Source organism: Geotrypetes seraphini, chromosome 16 (genome assembly GCF_902459505.1).
Source record: "Geotrypetes seraphini chromosome 16, aGeoSer1.1, whole genome shotgun sequence".
NCBI lineage: Eukaryota > Metazoa > Chordata > Amphibia > Gymnophiona > Dermophiidae > Geotrypetes > Geotrypetes seraphini.
The window spans coordinates 12431122-12458827 of record NC_047099.1 but is presented as its reverse complement, the minus strand read 5'-3'; the positions used below and the strand labels follow the sequence as shown (position 1 = coordinate 12458827).

Sequence of the window (27706 nt, the reverse complement as noted above, 5' to 3'; positions counted from 1 at the left end):
TACAAATTTTTTTTTACATAGTTCCCCCCCGACGTCCGATTCACCCCCCCCCCCCCACAGGAACGCTCGCACCCCCAACCCGAAGGACCGCTCGCACGCACCCGCACCCCACCCCGAAGGACCGCTTGCATGCACTCCCACCCGTACCCACACCCCCACCCTGAAAGACCACTCGCACCCCCACAGCCTCCCGACCCTCCCCCCATCATGTAGAAGCTCCTACCGGTGTCCTGCTGCTTCCTCTTGGCGGTCCCGGCCCTTCTGTGAGCCCTGCGCCTGCGCTGCTTCCTCTTCCGACGGGAGCCACGCTGAATACTCCCACCCTGTCCTGCCCCCCCAGTCCCATCCCCCAGATGGCATCCACACATGCACGGGCATGACTTAATGATGTCATACACATGCACACGTGCCCGTGACGCCACTGTGTTGCGTCCGGGCATGTGTGGATTCCCCTTCCCGATGTGATTATGTCAGGAAGCTTTTCAAAACCTAGACAAAGTGCTGGGTTTTAAAAAGCCTTCCGGAAGCCCCGACATGTCCTCAAAAGGAGGGTATTTCCGGGGAAACCTGGGTGTCTGTTAACCCTATCACAGGACATCTGAGCACGTCCCACAGTAAGCCCTTTTAAGCTTTTAAGAAAAGTGAAGTAAGGACCCTAGATAACTGCAACCATAGGTGGCGGAGCAGGGGGGACCACAGGGGCCGTGGCCTCCCAAAAAATTGCCACTTTCATCATCCCTGGTGGTCCAGAGGTGCAGCAGGCAGGAGCAAGCTTTCCAGCCCTTGTCCCACTGCTAACCCAGCCAATCGCAGATGGTCTCCTCTGCCACTGAGCGGCAATGAGAGGGATCACACTTTGACCCTCTTGCTCAGCACTCAATGGCTTCCTTGACTGACTCCCGCAAATTCTCATGAATTGCAAGAATTCATCGGAGCCAATTAAAGAATTTGCTGAGCACAGGAGTGTCAAAGTGTGCTCCCGCTCATTGCTGCTCAGTGACAGAAGAAACCAGCTGCAACTGGCCAGATTAGCAGTGGGACAGGAGTCGGAAAGTTCACTCCTGCCCACTGAACCTCTGGACCACCAGGCCAAAGGAGGTAGAAGGACGGAGCAGAGTGCAGAGCGAGCGAGCAAGGGAAGGGGGCTGGGTGCGAGGGAGGGAGGGTGTAGAGTCTGATAGAGGGCCTCTGTGCAGAATCTGACAAGGGGGTGGCTGGGTGCAGAGTCTGACGAGGGAGGGAAGGGGGGCTGGATGGAGAACTTGACAGGGTGGGGGCTGGGTGCAGAACCTGATAGGGGGAGGGGGATGGGTACAGAGTCTGACAGGGGAGGGGGAGGAAAGGAAGGGGGCTCGGTGCAGAGTCTGACTGGGGGGAGAAGGAGGGAATGTGGCTAGTGCCTTACGGGGGAGGGAGGGAAGGAGCTGGGTGCAGAGCCTGGCAGGAAGAGGCTGGGTGCGGGGGGTAGGGAGTTGGGAAGGCAGGGAGGACAGATGCTCAGGAGTTTGGGAAAGACTGTACATACTGGGAGAGGGTTGGGAAGGACAAATGCAAGGGCTGGGGGTTAGAAAAGGAGGAAAAGTGAGATGCTGCAAAGATGGAGTAATGGGAAGGGCGAGAAAGAAATGCTGTTGGGGGAGTGAAAAGGAATGGAGAATTGTTGGACATAGGTGTGTGGCATGAGAGGGAAAGAAAGATGATATATATGGGGAAAGGAAGAAAGAGAGAGAATTATTGGACATGATAGTGGTGAAGAGGAGGAAGGGAGAAATGTTACAATGGGAGGGATGAGAGATGTCCCAAAGAAGGGAGAGATGTCAATCCACTGTAATGGGAAGGAGAGAGAGAGATGCCAGACCACAGAATGGAAGGGAAGGAGGGAGAGAGAGAAATGCTAGACCGCAAAAAAGAGAGGAGAGAGATGTTAGACATTAGGAAGAAGAAGGAGAGAGAGATGCCAGACCATGGGAGAGGAGAGAGATTCCAGGCTATGGGAAGGAGAGGAGAAAGATGCCAGACCATTTGAGGGAGGAAGGGGGAAGACAGAGATGTCTGACCATGGGAGAGGGATGAGATGGTGCATAGGGATGGAGGGGAAGGGGGAGACAGAGGGAGGAGATGGTGCACAGCAATGGGTGTGACAGGGAAGAGATAAAAAGTTTCAAGTTTTTATTTATATTTGATGAATCACTTATTCAAATTACTAAGCGATTTACAACTTCATAAAACAGGTTTCAATAAGTAAACAAAAGAAGAAAAAACACAAAAAACTTAGAACTAGCAATTTTAAGACACACAAAATGTGAAGGATAAAGGGGTAAAGTTATATCTTCATAGCTTAAGAAAAGAGACAAAACAAGGGATGAAACAGTGGGGTTGGGTAATAAAACTGAAGTGTTCCTTATGGATAGATGGGAATAGGGGAGAAGAAAGAGGGAGGAGATGGTACACATAGATAGATGGGAAGGGAAGGCATGGAAAAGTAGATTTTGAGAAGAAAGCAGAAAAACGGAAGAAAGTTGAATGTTAAAAGTTAATGCTAAAGATGGATGTATGGCAGAAAGTGAAGGAGAGAAAAACAGCAAATGGATAAGGTGGCCCTGGATGTATAGTTAAGAGCACAGACAGAAGAAAGTGCAGCCAGAGACTAGGAAAGATAGTTTGAAAACCAAAATCACCAGACAACAAAGGTAGAGGAAAACAAACAAAAAGAAATAAAAAAATCAAACAAAAATCCCTCCTCTTGGAATTCTCCTTGATTATTGCATCTGTCTCCAATTATTGTATTTCTTTCCTATTTACCCAATAGTCCCGTCTGTTTTGAAAGTCATGTATTTGCTATATGAACACTTTGTTCCCCTTTGTATTATTATAAATTATTTTTAGAACTGTACATCGCCCTGAATATATGATAGGGCGATTAAACAAATTTTAAATAAACTTGAATTTAGTGATTGAATTGTATCAGTTTTGAGAAATTACATCTGCTGTCTATATTTTGCACTGTTCAGGAAGAAATGTATTTGTTTCTATTTCTCTGGGGGTTGTACTGCATGCAGAGTCTTGCATCTTAGGGTTTGGTTTGTATATATTAGTACTTTAGTTTCTGGTCCTGTATTTGCATAGGGGTTATCTGTGTTCTGCATGTGTGACCAAGGCCAGGTGGTGGTAGTGTGTGAGGGTGTGATAGGACAGAGTACGCTATTGGGTTTCAAGAAGGGATTGGATGCTTTCCTGAAGGACAAGGGGATTGAAGGGTATAGATAGAGGATTACTATACAGGTCCTGGAACTGATGGGTCGCCGCGTGAGCGGCCTGCTGAGCGCGATGGACCCCTGGTCTGACCCAGCAGAGGCACTGCTTATGTTCTTATGTTCTTAATGAATGTTGAGAAACATAGAGTGTGCTTTGTGTAGTTTAATTTTGTGGCTAACCATTATGTATTGTTAATAAGATTATATTGTGTGTATATATGAAAAAATGAATGGAAAAATGGTATTACAATTAGTACTATTATGGGGGCGGGGTCTGGGGTGGAACTTGGGCAGGGTCTGGGTGGAGCTTGCAGGCCCCCTCAAACAAAAAAGTGTTCCGCTGCTTATGACTTCAACTGATGATATGCAATGCTTGAGCCTAGTAAGGTAGGCTGTGATTGATCTGGAAGGCTAAAAAGAGCAAGAGGAATTAATCAAAATGTTATGAATGGCTACATTTACATATAGGCCCGGATTGAATACACGGCGCCAGTATCAGTGGCTGCCTAAAAGCAGCTGCCGATCATGTGTCAATCACATATCAGCGCTGTTAATAGACTTGCAGCTGTTTTTAAAACCAGCATGTTACAGGCCTACATTTAAGGCGCCTGTCTTGCGCCTAGGGTTGCCTAAGGACATCTAAGGCCACTTCCAGTGTAAACCATGCCCACACCGGCCTCAGGCATGCAAATAATGCCTTCAATGTAGGCGCCGTTTGCCACATTGATTTTTTTTTTTTTTTTTTTTTTAATGTACATTCCAATTGGTTAGTTAGATGGTGGTAGGACACCTACTAACTTTGGGACACCTTTATGAGAATCTGGGCCATAGTGCCCTAATGGGAGTTATATGATAATTAGAGTGAATGTTTTTTGCATATTCTAATCTCCACTTTTTATTTTTCCTCAGCACCAACAAACTACACCTGCGGGGGTTTCCTGAGAATGTCAGGACACTTCACCAGCCCCTTTTACCCCAGTCATTACCCCAACAATGCCCGATGTGTCTGGGAGATAGAAGTCTTGAACAATTATCGCATTGAGCTCATTTTTTTCAATTTGCGGTGAGTGAGACTGAGTTTTTCCACCCTCCCTGAGACACCAGCGATTCACAAAGAGATGACTGTTCTCCGAGAACCCGACTCCTTTGCTGGCACTCGCTTTCATTTTCCCACCTTAGATTTCAACAGATCGGCTGCCCTGTTTCATATTTACTGCGAGTTACTTTCACTCCTGCTGTCTTTCACAGATTCAAGTGATATAACTAAGTAGAGAAATACAGAACGAAGTGTAACAAAGACTAAAAAAAGCTCCATATGTAGAATATGAAGTCATGATAAAAATTATAAATATAAGAATATATTAAATTCTGTAAGTTACATTTTCTAAATCTCTCCTTTATAATATTTGTATATCAGGTGTCAGTGCTGAATTGTTTTAAATGTTTGTTTGAATTGTTTCTGAACATAAGAACATAAGCAGTGCCTCCGCTGGGTCAGACCAGAGGTCCATCGTGCCCAGCAGTCCGCACACGCGGCGGCCCATCAGGTCCAGGACCTGAACTGTAATCCTCTATCTATACCCCTCTATCCCCTTTTCCAACAGGAAATTGTCCAATCCTTTCTTGAACCCCAGTACCGTACTCTGCCCTATTACGTCCTCTGGAAGCGCATTCCAGGTGTCCATTACACAAGGTTCATAGACAACGGCGCAAAAGACAAAAGCGCGCGCCGACAATTGAGCGCAGCGTGCGCCACTGCGCTGCTCTAAATTACAGTTTTTAGGGGCTCCGACGGGGGTTTTTGTTGGGGAACCCCCCCCAGTTTACTTAATAGACATCGCACCGGCGTTATGGGGGGTTTGGGGGGTTGTAACCCTCCACATTTTACTGTAAACTGAACTTTTTCCCTAAAAACAGGGAAAAAGTGAAGTTTTCAGTAAAATGTGGGGGGTTACAACCCCCCACACCCTCCACAACGCCCCCCACAATGCAGCACGATGTCTATTAAGTAAAGTGGGGGGGTTCCCCCCACACACCCCCGTCGGAGCCCTAAAAACAGTAATTTAGAGCGGCGCGGCGGCGCACGCTACGCTCAATTGTCTGGGCGCGCCTTTGTCCCGGCGCGCTTTTGACCTGACACCTTACACAATGGTCCTGATTCTATAAAAAGTGCTGTCTATTAATTGCCTAGACTGGTGTGTTTAGCCGATGTAGGCACCTAACTTACCCCCCCCCAACCCCTTTTACTAAGCTTCAATAGAGATTTCTATTGTGGCCCGGAGCATTAAGTGTTCCTATGCTGCTCTGAAGCTCATAGAATTCCTATGTATGTCAACGCAGTGTCGAAGCATTTAGCACCCCAGCCCATGGTATTGGTTCAGTCAACATTGGTTCAGTTGGACAATTACATAAAAAAAAAAATAACACAATTAAAAATTTTGAGGGGGGTGTAGGTGTCTAACTCAGTAGGCGTATACACTGAGACGCCTACCCAAAAGTAGGCATGGTTAGGGGCAGATTTTAAGCATGGATTCAATTAGGCAACAGTAGATGTCTATCTTAGGCCTTGGTATTTTAGGCCAATAAAACCCTGGCGTAATATACCGGTACCTAAGTTTTTGATGCCTACTGGTGCCTAACTTGAGTTAGATGCCACTAGGAGCAATTCTATAAATGGTGCTTAACTTTGAATTGCACGTGGTAGATACCGTTTCCCTAGGTACCTACTGATCATAAATTGCATGATATGCAGCCTGCCTGGTACATGTTAAACTCAAATACAGTATCTATCCCTCTTTTCTGCACGTTTCCCATAGAAAACAGCATGCAAATAGCAATAGGTGTAGTGTAGGCCACTACCCAAGCACTGCTTCCCCTAGTGGGGCAGTTGTCTCACCTCTGCAAGTCTGCCATGTTTATGTTTATTCAGAAGATTTTCAGAGTCTCATTTTGTCATATCGTAACAGTGTCCCTTTCATCTTCTTCACAGACTGGAGAATTCCAGCAACTGTTTAAATGACTTCATTCAAATCTATGATGGACCTCTCCAACCATCAACTCCACAGCGGAAAATCTGCCAGGCATCAAACTCCACGTTCATCTCCTCTTCAAACTTTATAACTGTTCTCTTCTCCAGTGATAGTGATGTCACAGACGTTGGATTCTATGCTTTCTTTCGCCATATTGCGCCACCTTTCAATAAGTCTGGTAAGAAGAATTTTCCAAACTAACTAATAAATAATAAGGGATGCAATTTATTTACCACCTTCTTCATGAAGAGATTCACATAAAACGATTTGCAATACATTGAATGGTAATCAGGTGGTCTTAGGATTTCCCGCTATTAGTTCCTGCAGGCTCACAATCTAACTGCACTACCGGGGGTAGGGTTACCAGAAGTCTGGATTTACCTGGGCATGTCCTCTTTTCAGAGGACTGTTTGGGTGTCTGGATGGATTCTTGACAATCAGCAGTTTGTCTGGGATTTCAAGCTCTCGGCCACATCTGGAGGGCTTCTGAGCACGCATGGGTGTGACGCGATGAGGTCACATGCGTGCATGTGAAGCCATTGCATTACATCTGCGCACGCTCAGAGGCTCTCCAGGTGTGGGGTAGAACTGGTAGAATTGGGTGGGGCTGGATGCAGAATGGAGTGGGTCATGTGCCTGTGGTTTCCTGGAAAAAATATGATTATCCTCGGCCAACATTCAGTGGCACTAAGGTAGGCAGAATTACTGAATATCGACCCTGACCAGCCCCCCCCCCCCAAAAAAAAAAAAAAGGGCCACTAAGCACAGGCCAGGGGGTGGTGCTGGGTAAGAGCCAGAGCTTATGTGGGCTCCAGGAATATTCAACCAGGCCCTGAATAAGATAAGTGAGGGATCATTGTTGGAGGGGGTGGGGGGCAAGATGAGACACAGGAAGTGGAACTTAAACATAAAAAGGTTGCACAGGCCACAGCCTGCTATTCATTCAGGGTCTATATAACTCCTATGTGGCCCTGGCAGAATTTCAGCAGGGCCTGCATAAGTTCCAAGTGGCCAGGCCAACCAGAGTTATCCCCAGTATTCAGTACTGGTGCCCAGACATGGCCACTATCAGAGGATAGTGTAGCCAGTTACGATCTGCATTTAAAATAACTCTGACTGTGTGACATTTCCATCCCTAGGGATGAACCTGTCATGGTTAAGTCCCGTGTTAAACCAGTTCCCAGAGGCAGGAAACACACTAAATATAGAGCCTCAGAGGCTGCAGAAGTCAGGGCTGCCTATTCAGAAGGAAATGAGCTTGACTCTGACCCAGAATCCACTTTAGAGCCAGGGCTGGTCAGGAGCTGCTACACACCTACTGAACTGAGAGGGAGCTAGAGAGCATACAAACCTGTGCCCCAGCCACATAAGCTAGGGAGTGGCTTTAACAGCTTGAAACAGCCAGTAATTTATTTTTGCCTTTTTTCTTCTTGGATATTTTGCTGTTGGGACAGTTGGCTAAAGGAAGTAGCTACCAAGAATTGCATACAGGAAGTTTCTTTTTTTTGTTGTTGTTGCACAGCAGTGGGGGCTGGGCTGGAGCAGGGCTAGGATTGTGCACAGCCCTGATTGAGTTGCTGTATACCAGCTGGGACTGAGCTCTAGGAAAGCTGGTGTGTTGTTTTTTTGTTTTGGTTGTTGCATTGAGACAGAGGAGGATTATGGTAACAGAGTGACTTCAAGAACTATGGGGAGGGTTCACAGAATATCTCGGATAGGGAATTTTGTAGGTGCTTGTTAAAAGCTGTTAGTAAAGTGAACCCAGCAATTCTGTCCCAGTTCTAGGAACTGGAGAGTTGCTATGGCCTAGAGAGGCAACAGTGTGGAACTGTGATTCTACAGGGATTTTTTTTTCTTTTGAAACTACAAGAGCCTGGTGAAGAGCAGGACTGAGTTACTTAAAGCCCAGGTCTCTAGGAAGAGGAGTAAAAGTGTTTTTTTTCTTCCTTGATTGCAGCAGTATGGAGCTGCCCAGGACGTTATTCTGAACTTGGTGTTACTTACCTGGGGAAGTACTTGAGTTTGTTTTGGGAATGCAAACTGGGTACCGTGAACTGTTTGCTTGTTGGGTAAAAGCCAGTGAAAAAGTTTTGTTGTGTTTTTCACTATGGAACCATCGATATTAAGTAGCAGTCGGCGCAGAAAAGCCTGTGGATGTTCGTTTGCCTGAACTGTGGATTAAAGATATTGCAATAATCTGAAGCATTTTGTATTTTTTAAATTACTAAACCAGAGAACTGTTTTGCTTTGTAGGGTCTTCTCCTTTGGGAGCCACACCAGGGTTTGTGCTGCCACCTGTTGTAGTCTCCTTGCAGTCTGTTCTCTTTCAGAAAGATTGTGCTAATCTAATCTAAACCTTAAGTTTATATACCGCATCATCTCCATGAGAATGGAGCTCAACACGGTTTACAAGAACTTAAAATAGTGGGTAGAGAAGAAGAAAAAGGGTTACATGAACTTATGTGTAGAAGGAGGGAGAGAAAGGGGGGAAGGATAGAGCTACAATTTGCTGAAAAGCCAGGTTTTCAGTTGTTTGCGGAATAACTGTAGGGAGCTCAGGTTCCGCAGCGGGGTGGTGAGGTCGTTCCAAAGACCTGTGATTTTGAAGAGAAGAGATTTTCCCAGTTTGCCTGAATAGTGGATGCCGCGTAGAGAGGGAAAGGCTATTTAAGCCTTTGGGCAGTTCTGGAGGAGTTGAAAGACAGTGGGATAAGAGGAGGCAGGATTCCGTGAATGATCTTGAAAGCCAGGCAGGAACATTTGAAATGGATTCTGGAGATTATTGGGAGCCAATGAAGTTTGGCAAGGAGTGGGGAGGCATGGTCAGACTTGCGTTTTGAGAAGATCAGTTTGGCTGCAGTATTCTGGATTAGCTGGAGTCTTAGAATACTTTTTTTTGATAGATTTAAGTAGATGGCATTGCAGTAATCTAGTTTGGAGAGGATGATGGATTGGACAAGGATGGCAAAGTGTTGTTGGCTGAAGTAGGATCTAGCTTTCCTCAGCATGTGAAGGCTGAAAAAGCATGATTTTGCCAAGGAGTTGAGGTGGTCATTGAGGGAGAGAGAGGAATCGATAGTGATACCAAGGACCTTGCATGAGAACTCGAGCTGTAGTGTATCGCCTGTGGGTAGTGTGAAAAGTGTGGGCAGGTGTTCGAATTTTGGGCTGAGCCAGAGTAGTTTTGTTTTAGATTCGTTTAGTTTCATCTGTACCGAGAGGGACCAGGCACGGAGTCTCATTATGCAAGCTGTAATGTTTTCATGGAGGTTGGTGAGGTTCTGGTCAGTCTCAAGGAGGACAATGCTAATGCTAATGCATAGATTGGATGCAAACATACCGGGATATAATCTTTTTAGGAAGGACAGAGATGGTGAAAAAGGTGGAGGGGTAGCTCTCTATGTAAATATCGATATCCAAGCGACTGAAATGCAGGAGACTTGGGGAGAGGACAAAGTGATATGAATCGCTATGAAAAAAGAAGATTGAACTTCTATCTACGTGGATGTAGTCTACAGACCTCCAACTCAAACACAACAAATTGATAAAGATCTGATTGCAGATTTAGAAAAGTTTGGAAAGAAAGAGGAGGTGCTGCTGTTGGGTGATTTTAATCTACCGGATGCCGACTGGAAAGTTCCATCTGCGGAATTGGAAAGAAGTAGGGAGATTGGGGAAGCCTTTCAAGAGGCTCTGCTCAGACAAATGGTGACGGAGCCCACAAGGGAAAAAGCGATACTGGATCTTGTACTCACAAATGGGGAGATTATCTCTAATGTTCAAGTGGGTGCCCACCTGGGAAATAGCGATCATAAAATGGCAAATTCGTTCAGTTTCAAAATTTCTATCCCCTAAATCCATAAATATTTTAATTCATTCTTTGGTAATTTCGAAAATTGATTATTGTAACGTGTTGTTCAAAGGTATTGCTTTAAAAGAAATCCATCGTTTACAGATCATACAAAATGCTTCTATAAAATTCATAAAAAAAGCAAAAAAATTTGATCACGTTACTCCGCTACTCAGGGAAGCACATTGGCTCCCTGTAGCCCATCGAATAACCTACAAATTAAACTTATTAGTCTTTAAAAGTCTTCTATGTAAATCTCCCTCTTTTATTTACAGAGTTTTGATCCCCTATACTCCACTTAGATTGCTTAGATCTATTGATCAACATCTTTTGACAGTTCCTTCTTTAAAAATTATAAATCCACGGCGAAATTCAATCTTTTCCGTCACAGCACCTCAAACCTGGAATTTACTTCCAATCAATATTCGAGAAGAATTAGATTTGATTAGATTTAAAAGTAAGCTCAAATGCTTTCTTTTTAAAGATGCATTTGACAGCTGAGATAACCAGAACGTACGACCCGACCAAAGTTTTTTATAGATCTCATTATATTTACCACTCTTGCCTCCCTTCGTTTTTCCTTCCTAATGTTGTTTACCATAAATGTTTTCTTTAACCTTCTCAAAATTGTATTTCTTTCCCTTCTCCTTTCCCTTTGTATCCCATGTTTGTCTTAAGTTGTTTTTTTTTTTTTAAATTGTCAGTCTCCCTCTATTAACTTATGTTTATTATTATACTATGTACATCGCTTAGAATGTTAAATAAGTGATTAATCAAATATTGAATAAACTTGGATAACAGCTAAAGGGGAGGGTAGCCACACAAAACTCTAAGAACATAAGAGTTGCCGCTGATGGGTCAGACCAGTGGTCCATCGCACCCAATAGTCTGCTCATGCGGCAGCCCCCAGGTCAAAGACCAGTGCTCTAACCGAGACCAGCCCTACCTGCATTCGTTCTAGTTCACCCAATTGTGCAGGAAAATCGAATTGAATCAAAAAATCGATTCGATAGGCTGAGTCAAAATATTTTTTCCTGAATCGGGCAGCAATAGTAGACACGAAGGAGGAAGTGGAAAATATGAAAAAGGATCTCAAAAAATTAGAGGAATGGTCTATTATCTGGCAACTAAAATTCAATGCAAAGAAGTTCAGAGTAATGTATTTGGAGATTAGAAATCGGAAGGAGCCATATGTGCTGGGAGGTGAGAGGCTGCTATGCATGGATGGGGAGAGGGACCTTGGGGTGATAGTGTCTGAAGATCTAAAGGCAAAGAAACAGAGTGACAAGGTGGTGGCTGGTACCAGAAGGATTCTAGGCTATATAGAAAGAGGCGTAACCAGTAGAAGAAAGAAGGTATTGATGCCCCTGTACAGGTCGTTGGTGAGGCCCCACTTGGAGTATTGTGTTCAATTATGGAGACCCTATCTGGCAAAGGATATAAGAAGACTTGAAGAAAGGTGACAAAAATGGTAGGAGGTTTGCACCAAAAGACGTATGCATAGAGACTGAAAGCCCTGAATATGTGTACCCTAGAGCAGTGTTCTTCAACCTTTTTGCACCCGTGGACCGGCAGAAATAAAATAATTATTTTGTGGACCGGCAAACTACTAGGACTAAAATTTAAAAACCCCGTTTACGCCCCATCTCCGCGAGCTCGGTCCCCGCAAACCATCTGATCCCATCTGCACAAGCCGCAATTATGATTTTATATTGAACGTATTTTATTAAAGTATAAAAAGAAACAATATTCTGAACAATTGTGATTTTATAAATACAAATATACAGAGCACGGACCAACAAAACCCCTGTCTCCCCTCCCCTTCACATATATCCCCTCTACTATCAAGAAAACTGAACAAGCCAAGTTATTATAGAATGCTACATAGAAATATCATGCTAACAGAATACTGCAGTCCCCAGTTATGTCTCTAGCAGGATATATAATTCAAATCTGATATATTCTAATGACAAAATAGAAATAAAATTATTTTTTTCTACCTTTTGTTGTCTCTGGTTTCTGCTTTCATCTTCTTTTCACTCTTTTCCTTCCACCATCTGCCCTCTCCCCCTTCCATATGTATCTGACTTCTTTCTATGCCCCTCTTCCTTGTCCATCCTCCTCTCTCCTTTTTACATCATTCATTCCAGCTTCACTGCCTTCTTCATTTTTATCTCTCCTACACCGGATCTAGCATCTTTATCCCTCTCTCATTTCTCTGCTGACCCCCTTTCCAGAATCAATGTCTCTCTACTTTCTCATTCCTCTCTCTCCCCTTTCTTTCATCTGATCTCTCCATTCCATCCTGACCCCCTTCCCCTCCTGTAATCTCCCTGCCAGCTGTTTCCTTCCTTTTTTCTTTCTCCCTACCCTCCTTCCTTTTTTTCCTTCTCCCTTCCCTCCTCCCTCTATCCAACATTAACTCTCTTCCTATCCCTTTCCCTCCTCCCTCACAGCAGCATCTCTCCTTCTTCTCCCTTCCCTCCTCCCTCTATCCAACATTAACTCTCTTCCCATCCCTTTCCCTCCTCCCCTCCCAGCAGCATCTCTCCTTCTTCTCTCTTCCCTCCTCCCTCTATCCAACATTAACTTTCTTCCCATCCCTTTCCCTCCTCCCCTCCCAGCAGCATCTCTCCTTCTAACTTCCTTCAAGTCCAGTAACAGCTCTCCCTTTTCCAGCACCTTCCCAGCCTCTTACAGTGGCTTCCTCCCCTTCCAGCAGCTCTCGGTACTTGCCTGCAGGAAATTGCCGGTAAATCACTGCCCTGGCAAATAGGAGATCTGGTGGGAGGGGAGGAAGTCACTATGAAGGCTCCCCAGGATCTTGTTTACACACGCTGACCATCTCCCTCCACCTGCACCTGAATCTGAAGCTCTCTCCAGTCTAATTGCAACTTCCCCGCGGCCCTCTTCAGCAACTCGGCAGGGGCGGCGATCAAGACACGCTGCCGACGTCGGGACCTTCACTCTCTGAGTCTCGCCTATTTTGTTTCAACTTCCTGTTTCCGAACAGGCGAGACTCACAGAGGGAAGGCCCCGACGTTGCAGCCTGTCTTGATCGCCTGAGGCTGGGAGGAACATTAGTCAGCAGGAACCGCAGTCAGGAGGAACCGCAGTCGGCAGGAAATTTAACTGCCGACTTGATCTCGCCGGCCCTGCGCGGACCGGCAGAAATTTTCTGCGGACCGCCACCGGTCCGCGGACCGGCGGTTGAAGAACTGTGCCCTAGAGCAGTGGTTCCCAACCCTGTCCTGGAGGAACACCAGGCCAATTGGGTTTTCAGGCTAGCCCTAATGAATATGCATGAAGCAAATTTGCATGCCTATCACTTCCATCATATGCAAATCTCTCTCATGCATATTCATTAGGGCTAGCCTGAAAACCCGATTGGCCTGGTGTTCCTCCAGGACAGGGTTGGGAATCACTGCCCTAGAGGAAAGGGGAGATATGATTCAGACATTCAGATACTTGAAAGGTATTAACATAGAACAAAATCTTTTCCAGAGAAAGGAAAATGGTAAAACCAGGGGGCATAATTTTTTTTTATGAATTTAATATTTATTGATTTTTAATAATTGACAATAGTTACAAGTCAATAAGCAAACATACACTATACATTGAAATAGATCACATTCCAAAATTCTTAAAGAAAATCAAACTATACAAAGCATTGTTAGTCCACAATATATTGGAGACGAAGTTAAGGAAAAAACTGATAAAGAGGCGATCTGACTGCTCTTGAACAATCTGCATTGAGCTAACTTGAAAACAAAGAAGCTCATGGTGACTCTCTATCTGAGATAAACTTAGATAACTGTTGTGGACCATAAAATACATATCTATTTCCTCCAAATATCATAACACACTTACAGAGGTATCTTAGAACAAAGGTTGCCCCTAGTTGTACAGCCTGAGGTCTTAATACCAAAAACTGTTTTCTTCTTATCTGGGTTGGACGAGATACATCAGGGTACATCCTAATTATGTTTGTCATAAACGGAACATCTTTATGCTTAAAAAACATCTTAAGCATCCAGTCCCTGACCGAATCAATTTGCAAACTGTACTATTAAAGTAGCTGGGACCTGAATCTCAGTATCCGATCTCTCTAAAAACTGAGTCAAATCCAAACTATCAGCGGATAAATTCTGCTGATCTGGGTTTGGATTTTGAGGTTTAATTCTCTTTAAAAGGTAATATATTTTTGAGAGAGGTGGATACGAGGTTTCTGGTACTTTCAAAATTTCTGACAGATATCTTTTAAACATAATAAGGGCAGTTGTAGATTGTACTTTTGGAAAATTAATAATCCGAAGATTATTCCTCCTAATAGAATTTTCCAGCATTTCTTGTTTAAAGTGCAAGCTAGCACTGTCCTTAACCCAAGTCAGGGCTTGTACTTCCAAAGTCTTTACTTTAGTCTCAATGTCACTCATTTTGTTCTCCAGACTTGATACCTTATTTTTAAGTTCCAGATTTTCTGAGAGAACAGTAGTACAGCGTGAAGATAACTGTTGAATTTGACTCCCCAGAGAAGTTTGCATGTTTGATATGGCCTCCCGTATGGATTCCATTGTAATTACCTTAGGCCTTTGCAAGGGGACAATCTCAGTTCCAATATGCCCTGTTGTGACCAAAGTATCAGTAACCACTTCAGAAATCTGGGAAAGTTCATGGGCTCCCAAAGTACCTGCAGCCTCCTGAATAGTTGAAGAGAGTACAAGAGCTTGCTGAGTTCTCTCAGCCGCTTCCTGCGATCCTAAGGGCTCCTCCTTCCCCCATACAGGGTTAGTCGGCAAACGACTCCTCCGTTGCTACGGGGCAGGAAGGCGGCCTACGCTCATCCGGAGAAAGAATGACTGCCTCAAAGGAGAGATCCCGCGCCTCAGCTTGTGCGGTCTCTCCAGCCGAGGATACCTCCGGTTGTGGCGTTCGCGAGCCATGTTCCACGAAGGAATCCATCGGACCCAATGGTGCTGTTACTTCAACGGGAAAAACCCGAACCTTAGACTTCCTTTTCACCATAGTCCTCAGGAAAATTCCACCACGAGAACAACGGCGTCTCCGCAAACATTCAGATCGCCATCTTAGGTAAGCTCCACCCCCGCCCCAGGGGGCATAATTTGAGGTTCAGGGGTGGTAGACTCAAGAGTAATGTTAGGAAATTCTTCGGGTGGTTGATGCCTGGAATGCACTCCCAAGGGAGGTGGTGAAGAGGAAAATAGTGACAAGAGTTCAAAATAGCATGGGATGAACACAGAGGATCTATAATCAGAAAATAATGGGTACATATTGAAGAACTAAGGCCAGTACTGGGCAGACTTGCATGGTCTGTGTCCTTTATATGGCCATTCAGTTGAGGATGGGCTGGGATGGTTTAGATGAGCTGGAGTGAGCTTTAACGGAAACTCCAGTAGATGGACTGTACCGGGCAGAGCTCTGGGTTATCTGAGAAAAAAGAACAATTTAAATTAAATTATAGAGTGTATGCTTCGGCAGACTGGATGGACCATTTGGGTCTTTATCTGCCGTCATTTACTATGTTACTATGCATGCATGTGCAGTGGTTCTCACATGGCAATGGTTCATTCAAGCACAGTGTTTGAAAGAGTGCATGCTTTTTTGAACGAGCATGCCCTTTGCAAATAGTGAATCTATTCCCCCTTCCTGTATTTGATCCTGTTTCTAGCATAAGCCGGAAAATTTCTCCTTGCATTACATTCAGAATTCCTGTCTTTGTACTCTGTATTGGGCATGAAATGATGCTCTCTGGTGAACTAATTTAGAGGTTGAATTACTCTTTTGCAAAGCTTTTTTTTTTTTTTTTGTACCTTAAGAGGCTGTTGTACTTCATTTGTGAATATGTTGATCATAACACATAGATTTTTTTTTTGCTTTTCTAGTTTTAGTCACATGCTCCAGTGATGCTATGTCGGCAGCAGTAAGCAGAGCCTACCTGCAGTCACTTGGTTACTTTAACTGGAAGTTGTCTTTGAATGACCCCAACTGTTTACCCCGAATCACAAATACCCATGTGATTTTTAGCACCAGTTACAACAGTTGTGGCACAGTCACAGAGGTAAGAGGTGTCATGTTCATATAATATCAAAGTTAACAGAACCCAAATATATAGAGAACACCAGCATAAAGTGAATCAAAAAAGTTCTTTGATATCACTGTCTACCAAATTGTGGAGTGCAGCCACGGGAGATATAATGCATATCAAAACCTTAAATTTTGTGAGAAGACCTAAGTGTGGATTGAAAAACGTTCAATACTTCAACCTGTGTACGGCCAACAGCCCAGCCCACCACACCATCATAGAGTCTCCACGTGTACTGTAGAAATTAAGTGAAAATAAAGTGCAATCGCACTAATAATTAATGTAAAAGTGTACACTGCGCTAGCACAATTTGAAAGACAGAAACTGCACAGCCATAAAAGTGAATCAGATGAACTTATCTCATTGGGAGATGCAATGTAAGCCAGGACTCCCAGAGACGCTTCAAAACCAAAAGCCTGGACGCTGCAAATGAGTCAGAAGTTGCTCAAAATTTAGATGGTTCAACTGAGCGTCAGTTTAGGATAAAAATCCTTCTTCAGGAACCTTCAATTATTGAGAGCTCGAGACAAAAGTGGCAGCAAAAAAGCTGAAGAACACCCAGCGCAGCAGAGGCAGTGTGAATTGAAAAGTCAGGTAAACGTATAAAACGTTCAATACTTCAACCCATGTACGGGCAACAGCCCAGCCCACCACATCCAAGCTTTTGGTTTTGAAGCGTCTCGGAGTCCTGGCTTACATTGGACCTCACATTGAGATAAGTTCATCTGATTCACTTTTATAAGAACATAAGAATTGCCGCAGCTGGGTCAGACCAGTGGTCCATCGTGCCCATCAGTCTGCTCACGCGGCGGCCCTTAGGTCAAAGACCAGTGCTCTAAATAAGTCCAGCCTCACTTTCGTATGTTCCAGTTTAGCAGGAACTTGTCCAACTTTGTCTTGAATCCCTGGAGGATGTTTTCCCCTATGACAGACTACGGAAGAGCGTTCCAGTTTTCCATGACTCTCTGGGTGAAGAAGAACTTCCTTACATTTATATAAAATCTGTCCCCTTTTAACTTTAGAGAGTGCCCTCTCGTTCTCTCTACCATGGAGAGGGTGAACAACCTGTGTCTATCTACTAAGTCTATTCCCTTCATTATTTTGAATGTTTCGATCATGTCCCCTCTCAATCTCCTCTGTTCGAGGGAGAAGAGGCCCAGTTTCTCTAATCTTTCGCTGTACGGCAACTCCTCCAGCCCCTTAACCATCTTAGTCGCTTTTTTTCTGGACCCTTTCAAGTAGTACCGAGCCCTTCTTCATGTACGGCGACCAGTGCTGGACCCTGGCCCGGTACAACGGCATGATAACCTTCTCCAACCTGTTCGTGATCCCCTTCTTTATCATTCCTAGCATTCTGTTCACCCTTTTTGCCACAGCTGCACATTGCGTGGACGGCTTCATCGACTTGTCGATCAGAACTCACAAGTCTCTTTCCTGGGAGGTCTCTCCAAGTATCGCCCTGGACATCCTGTATTTGTGCATGAGATTTTTGTTACTGACATGCATCACTTTACACTCATCCATGCTGAACCTCATATGCAAATGCCCCGATGTCGCTCATTGCTTGTGCAGGTTGAGGGGAGTGGGGGCAAGCCTGGGAGTTGGAACTGGGCATGGCCGGCCTGAATGGGGAGGGCCTGGGGTGTGACCATGAGTCCGGATTTTCCATTTGGAAAATCTGATAACCTAGAAAGGGGTTCATGCGTGGTGGGGGGAGGAGTGGGAAAGGGGAGGAGGCGCCACCCCCTTCCTATGCCACTGCCTAAGGTCAAAGAAGGCGTGGCTATTGCTGGAAATGACCTTAGGCATCCTTAGATGCTGCCGTAACCACGATTCACAGAAAACATAGGCACCAGAAATGTAGGCCTTCAAAACCCTGGCTTACATTTCTGGCACTTATATTTAACTGGCGCCATTTTTGGAGGTGCCAGCCGATACTAGTTTCGGTCACACAGTCCGACCCTGAGTGCTTAGTGACGATCTTAACGTTGCCTGTTTAGGTGCCATGAACCAAATCTAGCCCTTATTGGGGCGTGTTCCATTGGAAAAGAAGCAGAACATTTCTCATTGTTGCCTTTTTTTGTCATATATATTTTAATGACATTTGTAAACACAGAAATAAACACTATAAATACAATATAATAACATAACAACCACAAACAAAAAAACATTATCTTACATAATAGTCCTACGTTGTCACATAATACTAAAGATAGTATCTAACATAATATACACCTTTACCCTCTGAAGTTTAATAAACATTCCCATATTTTCTTAAATTTCCTGAAATTGACACTCTGTATAGCATAAAGTTTCACATATTTAAAATATAAGCACAGCAAATTCCACCAGATATTAGTCATTTCTGTGGAAGGTATTTCATCTTTCTTTCATTTCATTCGAAAGATTCAGGTTTTGCATCCATCTATGAAAAGCTCATTCCCCAGAGCCCTCTCCCAACCGCTTCCCCCTTCTCACGTATATAAAGTGGGCGGAGTGAGGAGTAGTCCAGTTGTTAGCACAGTAGACATGTAAATCAAGGGATCCAGGTTCAAATCCCACTTCAGTTCTCTTGTTTTTTTACTCCCTTAAATTGAGTTCTCCAGGTACAGAAAAATACTTACTATATATATTTCAAACTAACAAACAATATATATATATATATATATATATATATATATATATATATATTGTTTGTTAGATATATACACACACACAAACATACACACACAAACAATAGATAACTAACAAACAATAGATATATACTGTGTGTGTATGTGTGTGTCTGTGTGTATATATCTAACAAACAATATATATATTTATATCTATTGTTTGTTAGTTTGAAATGTATATAGTAAGTATTTTTCTGTACCTGGAGGACTCAATTTAAAGGAAAAAAAAACAAGAGAACTGAAGTGGGATTTGAACCTGGATCCCTTGATTTACATGTCTACTGTGCTAACAACTGGACTACTCCTCACTCCGCCCACTTTATATACGTGAGAAGGGGGAAGCTGTATATAACGAACATGTAAACCTGAAGGCTACTGAAGTGTGTACATTCAGTTACAAAAGGTATTTCCCAGTTCCTGGAGGGCTCACCATTTAAAATGAAAGAGATGAAGTGGCCTTTGACCATTAAGTTGTCCCTCTGCTCTGCCGGGATGTCTGTGTGGTCATTTTTCTAAGAACGCTGCCAAATATCCTTGCTTTTGGTTTTTTGCTATTCATAATTTGGACATTCCAGTACATAAAATGGTTGTTCATTATGGACGTTCCCAGTGCAAGGATGTTTGCCTTCTGTCGTATTTCCTGTTTGAAATTACTCCTGAGATGGATGTCAATTTTGGACGTTATGAGCTGGACATCACAAATCTGACTTGGACGAGCTTTTGAAAAGCCTCTCCATGTGCAAACCACATAAAAGAATGCTCTCCAAACCCTACTGTACAGCAAAGTTAGTGCATGCAAGCTAATTTATTTTGTTGCTTGGTCACATTAATGATAATTATTGCAGGCTGCATTGCCTATTTGAAAACTGACCATCTGAATTAGTTAAAGTATATGCATTAGCCATGCTGGAAAGGGTCAAGATTAGGGTTGAAAAGGGAAATGTCCATGAGAAATTTATTTTGAACCCTGCCACCCCCCCCCCCCCAAAAAAAAAAAAAAATACCAAGAAGAGAATGACGTGGACATGGTTCAATCAATGATCTGCAAATTTGCACTTAAGAAAAGAAGATAACAGTGTTTTCAGCAACAGTGGCAAAATAACGCTCAGAATATAGGAAGTTGATTGGGCTGAAAACTTTTCAGCATCCCCTTGTATGTAATAAAATTGAGCCAAGTATAGGACAATCAAGCCACTGTGACATCACTGATGAGGTTGGCTCTTATTGGTCGAATGAGGCATTATGACATCACAATCTCAGCTCTGGTTACCAGAGTCTGAAACTCTTCACACTACCAGGGGGTGCTTAAAAGTTCTCATCCCAAACCGGAATGACGTGGATATGGTTCAATCAATGATCTGAAACAAGGTCAAAACGTAGAATTTCATTTCTGCAAATTTGCACTTAATGAAGTAGGATAACCCTAAAATAGCGCTCAGAATTTAGGAAGTTGGTTGGTTGGGCTGAAAATGTTTCAGCGTTCCCTCATATATGTTCATGTAGATTTTGCACCTGTGGAAAGAACGGATGCATAGCCCACAATTAATCCCTATAGTCCTCATTTGATTGTTTTTGGAAATGTTTCTAATCCTTGTCTGTATTCTATGCTTGTGAGATGTTATTCCATTTGCCAATAAAAAAAGTTTTATCATAATAATCCCTATAGGCTCCTATATTGAAAGGAAAACTCTATGCAGCTTTCCCTTTTGAAAATAAGTTTCTTGGTCTGTGGGTACAAAGTATCTGTGGATCTTTAACATGCCTGATTGCATTCAAAACTAGTATGTTACACAACATGTAAAAATAAAATCCATTTCTCACCAGCTTAGCAACTGAAAATTAGCTACATATTGGGTGCTATTTTGTATAGATAATTTTGTAATTTATTTATTTATTTTTTCTTCAGATAGATGGCGGCACTATAGTTTATTCCAATACACTTCGGGTTTACTCATCTTTGAATCTCATCATAAGACAAATAAAACTGAATGTGGACATTCACTGCAAGCTTTTCCAAAATACCATGATTGGTCTATTTTATTTAATCAATAATACAGCTGACATCCAAGAGACACAATATGGCCGTTACAATGTGAGCTTCTCCTTCTACAACTCTTCATCCTTCATGAATCCTGTCTCCAGTTGGCCGTATTATGTGGATCTGAACCAAGACTTATATGTCCAGGCTCAGCTGAACAACTCAGATCCAAACCTGGTGCTGTTCTTGGATACTTGTGTGGCATCTCCAAATTTCTTGGACTTTAAAACCAGTACTTATATTTTAATTAAGAACGGGTAAGTTCATGTAGACCTGTCTTCAACAAAAAAACATCCAACCATCCACCCAGCACTACAAACAATCATACACAAAATTGGAGAAAAGACCTCCAAAAGGTGTCTAATAGGGGCGCCAAAACCAACTTCCCATTTAGACAAACCTATCTCAAGATAGTGACATTGAGACAGGCAGACACATCCTCGGTCAAAAAACTCCAAGATAAGTGGAAAAATACATTTCTTATTACAACCGTCATCTAAGTATATCAAAATAACATCGCACTTATCTGAAAAAGATTCATAGTAGTCTTCGTAATACTGGGCTGTAGAAGCAGGAAAAACCCGCACAGTGGAGCATGAGCAAAAAAGCAAAAACGGCTATTCACTCTTCACCGCTTGCACGCTATCACCACAATTTCCTTACCACAATCTCCCTGTTTCGCAAACAAGCTTCTACTGAATTGCTGAAAAAAAGAGAAGAAACAAACTGTTTATATTTTGAAACACAAGTTCCCCCAAAGCAAACCCCCGCCCAAAAAAAAACAAAAAACGGCCCAGCTCACAGCGTAAATTATCCAGCTTCATCACCTATTGTAAAATAGCCCTTCGGCGTTCCTGCTGACTTAAATCTTCCAACGTCATCACGTGTTGACGTAATGACGTCTAAACATTTAAAAAACACTGCAGATTAACATCACCTGATACTTGTAACATTATGGTGATGTCAAATCATTTGGAACGTGGAATGTTTGTTATTCTCCGCAGAAACTGTTTCCACGTGAGGAAAACGCTATGACGCTACCTGGGGCCTATCTGCTGGACAGGCTGGAAGACTTGAACATTGGGGCCAAAAGAATTGCCAGAATGGAATCTCTCTCCCAGCATAACTGGGCTAGAGACTCCGTTCTGTGAATTCAAATAACAGACATGAGAAAAAGCCATGTAATAAGCAAATAAGTTTATTAATGCTTCACATGTCTGGGGAGAGCCAATACATACAATCAAAATTTCAGTGCTCTCCAAAGGGAGAAAGCAAGGACAAACAGATTATACCCTATGTGACGTCATTTGTAATAACTGGAATACAATGGCACAATTGATCACATGACTTCCTTTCCTTACGTCAATTATACATTTAAATCCTTAATTTAATGTTAAGCCCATTCTAATGTTAAGTTTTTTTAAGCCCAGCAGGTGGCAGTGTTTCACTTGACCTTTTCAGTCACCAATCATAAGGCCTGCATGCTGCAGACACATCCTAACTTCAGCATGAACTCCCAATTAGCTTTGTGTTTCCTAATCTATAAAGAACAGATTTTCTCTGTAAAACCCAGGTTTCCTGCTTCCTCTGAGAACCTCTGAGAACATTATCTTGAAATCCCATGGATGTATATGAACAATGGTACATAAATTTGCCTGTCTTAAGAGTCACAAAGTTAACTTCTGAACTTCCTTAGCATAGCAAAAGTGCAAATAAAGCAATTTAAACGTTTAAATCTGTAAATACAATGTCTCAAGACTTTTTCACCAGATCTCTCATCTGAGTTCCCAAATTGTAATATATATAATCACTTAGTTTTAATTTATTCACAAACTCAGTTTTCATATCATCTGTGACACCTGTTACACCTGTAAATTTCAGGAAATCTTCAACAAGACATATGAGGGTGCTGCCGAAAAGTTCTCAGCCCAACCAACAAAGATGGGGCAGTTTCCATCGAGGGCAATACACTTAGTCCAGCAATTTTCTCTTTTTTCCGTTCTGTATTTTTCCAAAGGAACCAAAAAAAGTGGAAAATCACTGGATCAAGTGTATAGCTTTTGATGGAGACTACCACACCTTTGATGGTTGGGCTGAGAACTTTTCAGTGGTCCCTCATACACTAGTTTCTGCATCTACGTAGAGCAGTGAATTGTAAACTGTGTGCCATGGCAAAATTCCTTGTGTGTCAGTGCTTCTCCTTCTATCTTCCCCCACACAAACCTCGACTCATTTTTCCTGAGCTTGGGCCTGTATCTGGAAAGCCTCCGAGCATGCACAGATGTTGACATAATGACGTCGTGCGCATGTGTGCATAGAAAAGGAAACAGCCTAATCTAATTTAATCTCAATATTTCTAGACCGCTAGCTCCCAATAAGGTCTGAAGCGGTTTACAAGCAATCCCTCTCGTTTTGCAGGGAATGTTCATCCACAGTGACCTTTCAAGAATAAGTTTTTTTTTAAATGTCCAACATTAGTACTCTTTAACTGTCTGGGTTTAGTTCCTAAGGTGTTCTGACTGAAACAACTTTATTTATTTCTACAATCATTTGAGCTATGGTGCTGGGCTAATATATTGAGCCAATTGGTTTATGGATAAGTTTAGTTCAGATAACTTTATTTTACATACTGTAAGCTCTTATAGTGGTCATAAAAAAGAAAGAGAGAAAGAATGAAGTAAATTTAGAATTGCTTATTAATTTAACATTTTAAAACCTTAGCAAAACAGTCAGAATTTGTTCAATTACAAGCATCCTGTTACTGAAGGGGTTAATGCAGTGTCTTGCAAAATTTACGAGCCTTGGCGCACTAAACTGGCGGCCGTGGCTCAAGGGCACCCAGAAGTGGGTGGACGTCGCCTTGATGATGTCACATGCATGCGTGATATAATCACGTTAACGTCTGCTCATACGCGGAGGCCCTCCAGATGAGGCCTTGAGCTGCCAGTGGGGGATGTTGAGAAAGAAGAGGCGCGGAGAGATGCCAGGGAGGCGGAGAGGCACTGGCGGCGGGACGTGCCTCTCACTGTCATCCAGTGCTGGCGCCTCTTCTCCTCCACGGCGTCTCGTAGTACACCTGAAATCTTGTGCGACACACAGTTTGCGATACACTGGGTTAATGGCATCAGACATTTGCATTTTAAAATACATATATGCCTAGCAAAAATACTGGTTGCAATTTTTTTGTGCTCTTTAATAAGCTAGTTTTCATTATTTTTCATTGTCTTTTTTTTTTGTAGATGTGTCAAAGACTCAACATTTTACTCTTATGAGTCCCCATCCTCCAAAATCCTCCAGTTCCGGTTTAATTCTTTCTCATTTGTTAAACACCATCCATCGGTTTTCCTGCACTGCAGGATGGTGGTTTGCAGAAAATGGGATTACTCCTCCCGCTGTTACCAGGGCTGTCAAATGAGGGGCAAGAGAGACACCCGTTCCTGTGTGAAGAAGCTGAGCGCTGCCTTGGGGCCTGTTCAAGTCAAGAAAGCTAAAGATGAGGTCAAAAAAGACCCTTGAGTTCCAGATTTCAAACATTGCTTGCAAAGTGTACACGCTCGTGCACCATGCTACTTTAATAGATAGAGTACATCAAACAGAGCGCTGCTATATTTTTGAGTTGGAATGACAACTTGCTTAGGTCTCCAGAGGCTAGCAACGCTACTGCAAATTAGCGCCTAATTGTTATGGAATTTGCATATTTCAAATTTCTGCTTCCTCTTCAGCCGTCATTGTAACATTGTTCTGAAAAGTAGATGTGTGCATTCATTTTACAGCTTACTAAAGCACTGGTACCCCTAGAATAATTCATACTATTAATGCTACTACTATAGTTACTACTAAAACTGCTACTCATTGTAGTAATATTCTGGCAAGGTTATGGACGGAGAATAGGCATGGTTGACATAGGCCGTCGTTAGGCATCTGACATCAGCGCCACCAAATCAGGCGAGTGAAAAGCTGGCCTAATGGAGCGGTTCTTATGTCTAGGATGCCTAGCGATACCTAAGTTTTGCTGAGACACCACTAGGCGTGATTCTAAAAAAGGCACCAGTTTGTTTGATTCACAACCGCGCCATTTATAGACTCTGGCCCTCAGGGCCTGAACTGAAACCAGCTAACTTGAGGGTGGGGTAGAGTTGGTACTTATATGGTTACTGCTACTTCTTATTTCTATAGAAACATAGAAAGATAACGGCAGAAAAGGGCTATAGCCCATCAAGTCTGCCCACTCTACTGTCCCACCCCATTAAGTCAGAGTGCTGCTCGACCCACGTAGAGATCCCACGTGGATGCTAGACAAACACAATGCTGTACAATAAACATGAATATTGAGCTCTTGACTGAAATTGTGCCGCCAACTAGCTGTCCTATCTTTAAGCGATTAAGCTTATGTGACTAACCCCCCCTCCCCCCATTTTTACAAAACTGTAGCACGATTTATAGGAGTTCTATGAGCGTCAGAGCTGTTACCACAGTGGCCGTCACTAAAACTCACGCTATGGTTTTGTAAAGGGGGGGATGGGGTAAGTGTTCAAAATTGCAATTTACCACATAAGCTTTAGCGGTTAACCTTTAACCAGAAATCCGGTGCTGGTGCCCGGCATTAAACATCCAGGTGGTGGACATAAAAGTACTGATCACCGCCGACTGAATATTGGCCTGATTATTTTTGATGCTGTCATCATTACTACTGTGTTTCCCCGAAAATAAGATCTACCCCGAAAATGAGCCCTGGCATCATTTTCGAGGTAGGTCTTAATATAAGCCTTACCCCCAAAATAAGCCCTAGTCCTGTGATTTGCCGCAGCAACTGTTCAAACCCCCCCTCCTGCCGCCGCCCCTGCCCTGCAGCCGAACCCTTGCTGACCCTCCATTCTTCCCTCCCCATTGACCGCGAGCGAGCCCTACCTTCATCGAAAGCAGCGTCGGGCTGGCAGCACTCTAAACAGGCTGCTTCGGCCTTGTCTGTCGGGGATTTCACTCTGCCGCGTTACTGATGACATCATTAGTGACGCGGCAGAGTGAAATCCCCAACAGACAAGGGTGAAGCAGCCTGTTTAGAGTGCTGCCGGCCCAACGCTGCTTTTGATGAAGGTAGGGCTCGCTCACGGTCGTCGGGGAGGGAAGGATGGAGGGTCAGCAGAGGTTCGTCTGCGTGTTGGGGAGGGGAGGAAAGATGCTGAACATGTGGGGGAGAAAAAGGAAAGAGGAATAATTGGGGTGAAGGAGAGGAAGGGAGAGATGATCATGTGCAAACCCTGAAAATAAGACCTATTGCCTTCATTGGGCCCCAAATTAATATAAGATACTGTCTTATTTTTGGGGAAACACGGTACTACTGTTCGTATTATGAATTTTGCCAATGCTATTACTGCTGTTATTACGAATGTGCCTAAAATTATTACTACTATTGTTACCACTGCTTTTGCGAATCCTAGTAATAAATAGTCCTGCAAATTATACTTCTAAGGCTATTACTGATTCTTCCTCTACTAAAAATGAGACTATTGCTACTATAACTGTTATTTTTACTATGAGCAATGCTAATGCTGTTACTGCCAGCATCGTTGGTCCCATAAGCAATAATGCTAATAAAACTTATAGTACCAAGGCTGCTGTTACTATTAGTACTTCTACTATCAATGATATGAACAACAATGCATGTAGTAGCTAAGGGCCGGATTCTATAAATGACGCCAAAATTGGCCGGCCGCATGTCAATCCCACTTAGGCGCCATTTACAGAATCACGGCTAGCGGTACCTGAGCAAAAACTTAGGCGTCTGAAATGTAGGCCAGGGTTTTAAAGGCCTACATTTCAGGCGCCTAAGCTTTTGGAGAATTGCGCTCAGCAGTGCCTAAATCACGCTCTGCCCACAAAAAAGGCCCACTTAAATGTTAGGCACCGCAAAGCGCCATGTGATAGGCACCTATCTTTTATAGAATCAGATAGGCATCTATCACACAATTATTATTATTATTATTTTCCAATTATTGAGCCTATTAAGGGTATTTTGCCAATTAAGGCCCCCTTTTATCAAGCCGCGTTAGGGTTTTTTTAGTCACTGCGGTAAAATCTCCGACACCCATAGATTTCCTAAGAGCTTCGGAGCTTTTACCGCAGCAGCTGGCGATAAAAAAACCTAATTGGAAAATTGATTAAAAAAAAACCTTTTGTACCCAATACAAGGATGACACCTGCAATACAAAACTAAGCTCTCAAGTTTCAATAATTAAATAAATAAGGGGATTTCAGTACGGGCTCAATTATCCCCACGAATGACCAAAAGCCCCAAGCAGGTGTTCATAGGTGACTAGCACCAGACCCGAAGGTCTAAAAAAGCCTGCCCTGTACATCATGATTACTCTTGTTTCAAAACATTTGACTAATAGCATTAAATGAATATATAATTATAAAGTGCAAACGTGCATCCAGCATGGGAAGAAAAGGAAGGGAGGGGGAATATAGGATGTATTTGAAATCCCTACAAATATCAATCACAAAACTCAATCACAAAAAAATCATCAGAAATCAGTGAATGATAAAAAACAATCAATTGGACTAAATCTCTTCACATTATAAGTTTATAAGTTCATGAATTCATAAATTCATATCACCACCATGTCTCCATTCATCAATCAATTAAAAATAAATAGTAGAAATCATGATGAAACGCTAAGGAATCGATAAACTTAGTTAGTCACCTATGAAAACCTGCTCAGGGCTTTTGGTCATTCGTAGGGATAATTCTTGAAACTTG

The 27706-nt window shown here is 43.0% G+C and overlaps 1 protein-coding gene across 1 annotated transcript; it reads left to right on the top strand.

The window, feature by feature from the left end:
* Positions 1-911: 911 nt before the first annotated feature.
* LOC117349630 (deleted in malignant brain tumors 1 protein-like) lies at positions 912-25844 on the top strand. The gene is made up of 6 exons (XM_033923222.1): positions 912-1098; positions 4164-4317; positions 6244-6461; positions 16037-16212; positions 20815-21203; positions 24186-25844. The coding sequence occupies exons 1-6, from the start codon at positions 912-914 to the stop codon at positions 24460-24462; spliced, it is 1401 nt and encodes a 466-aa protein (XP_033779113.1). The 3' UTR covers positions 24463-25844.
* Positions 25845-27706: the final 1862 nt, after the last annotated feature.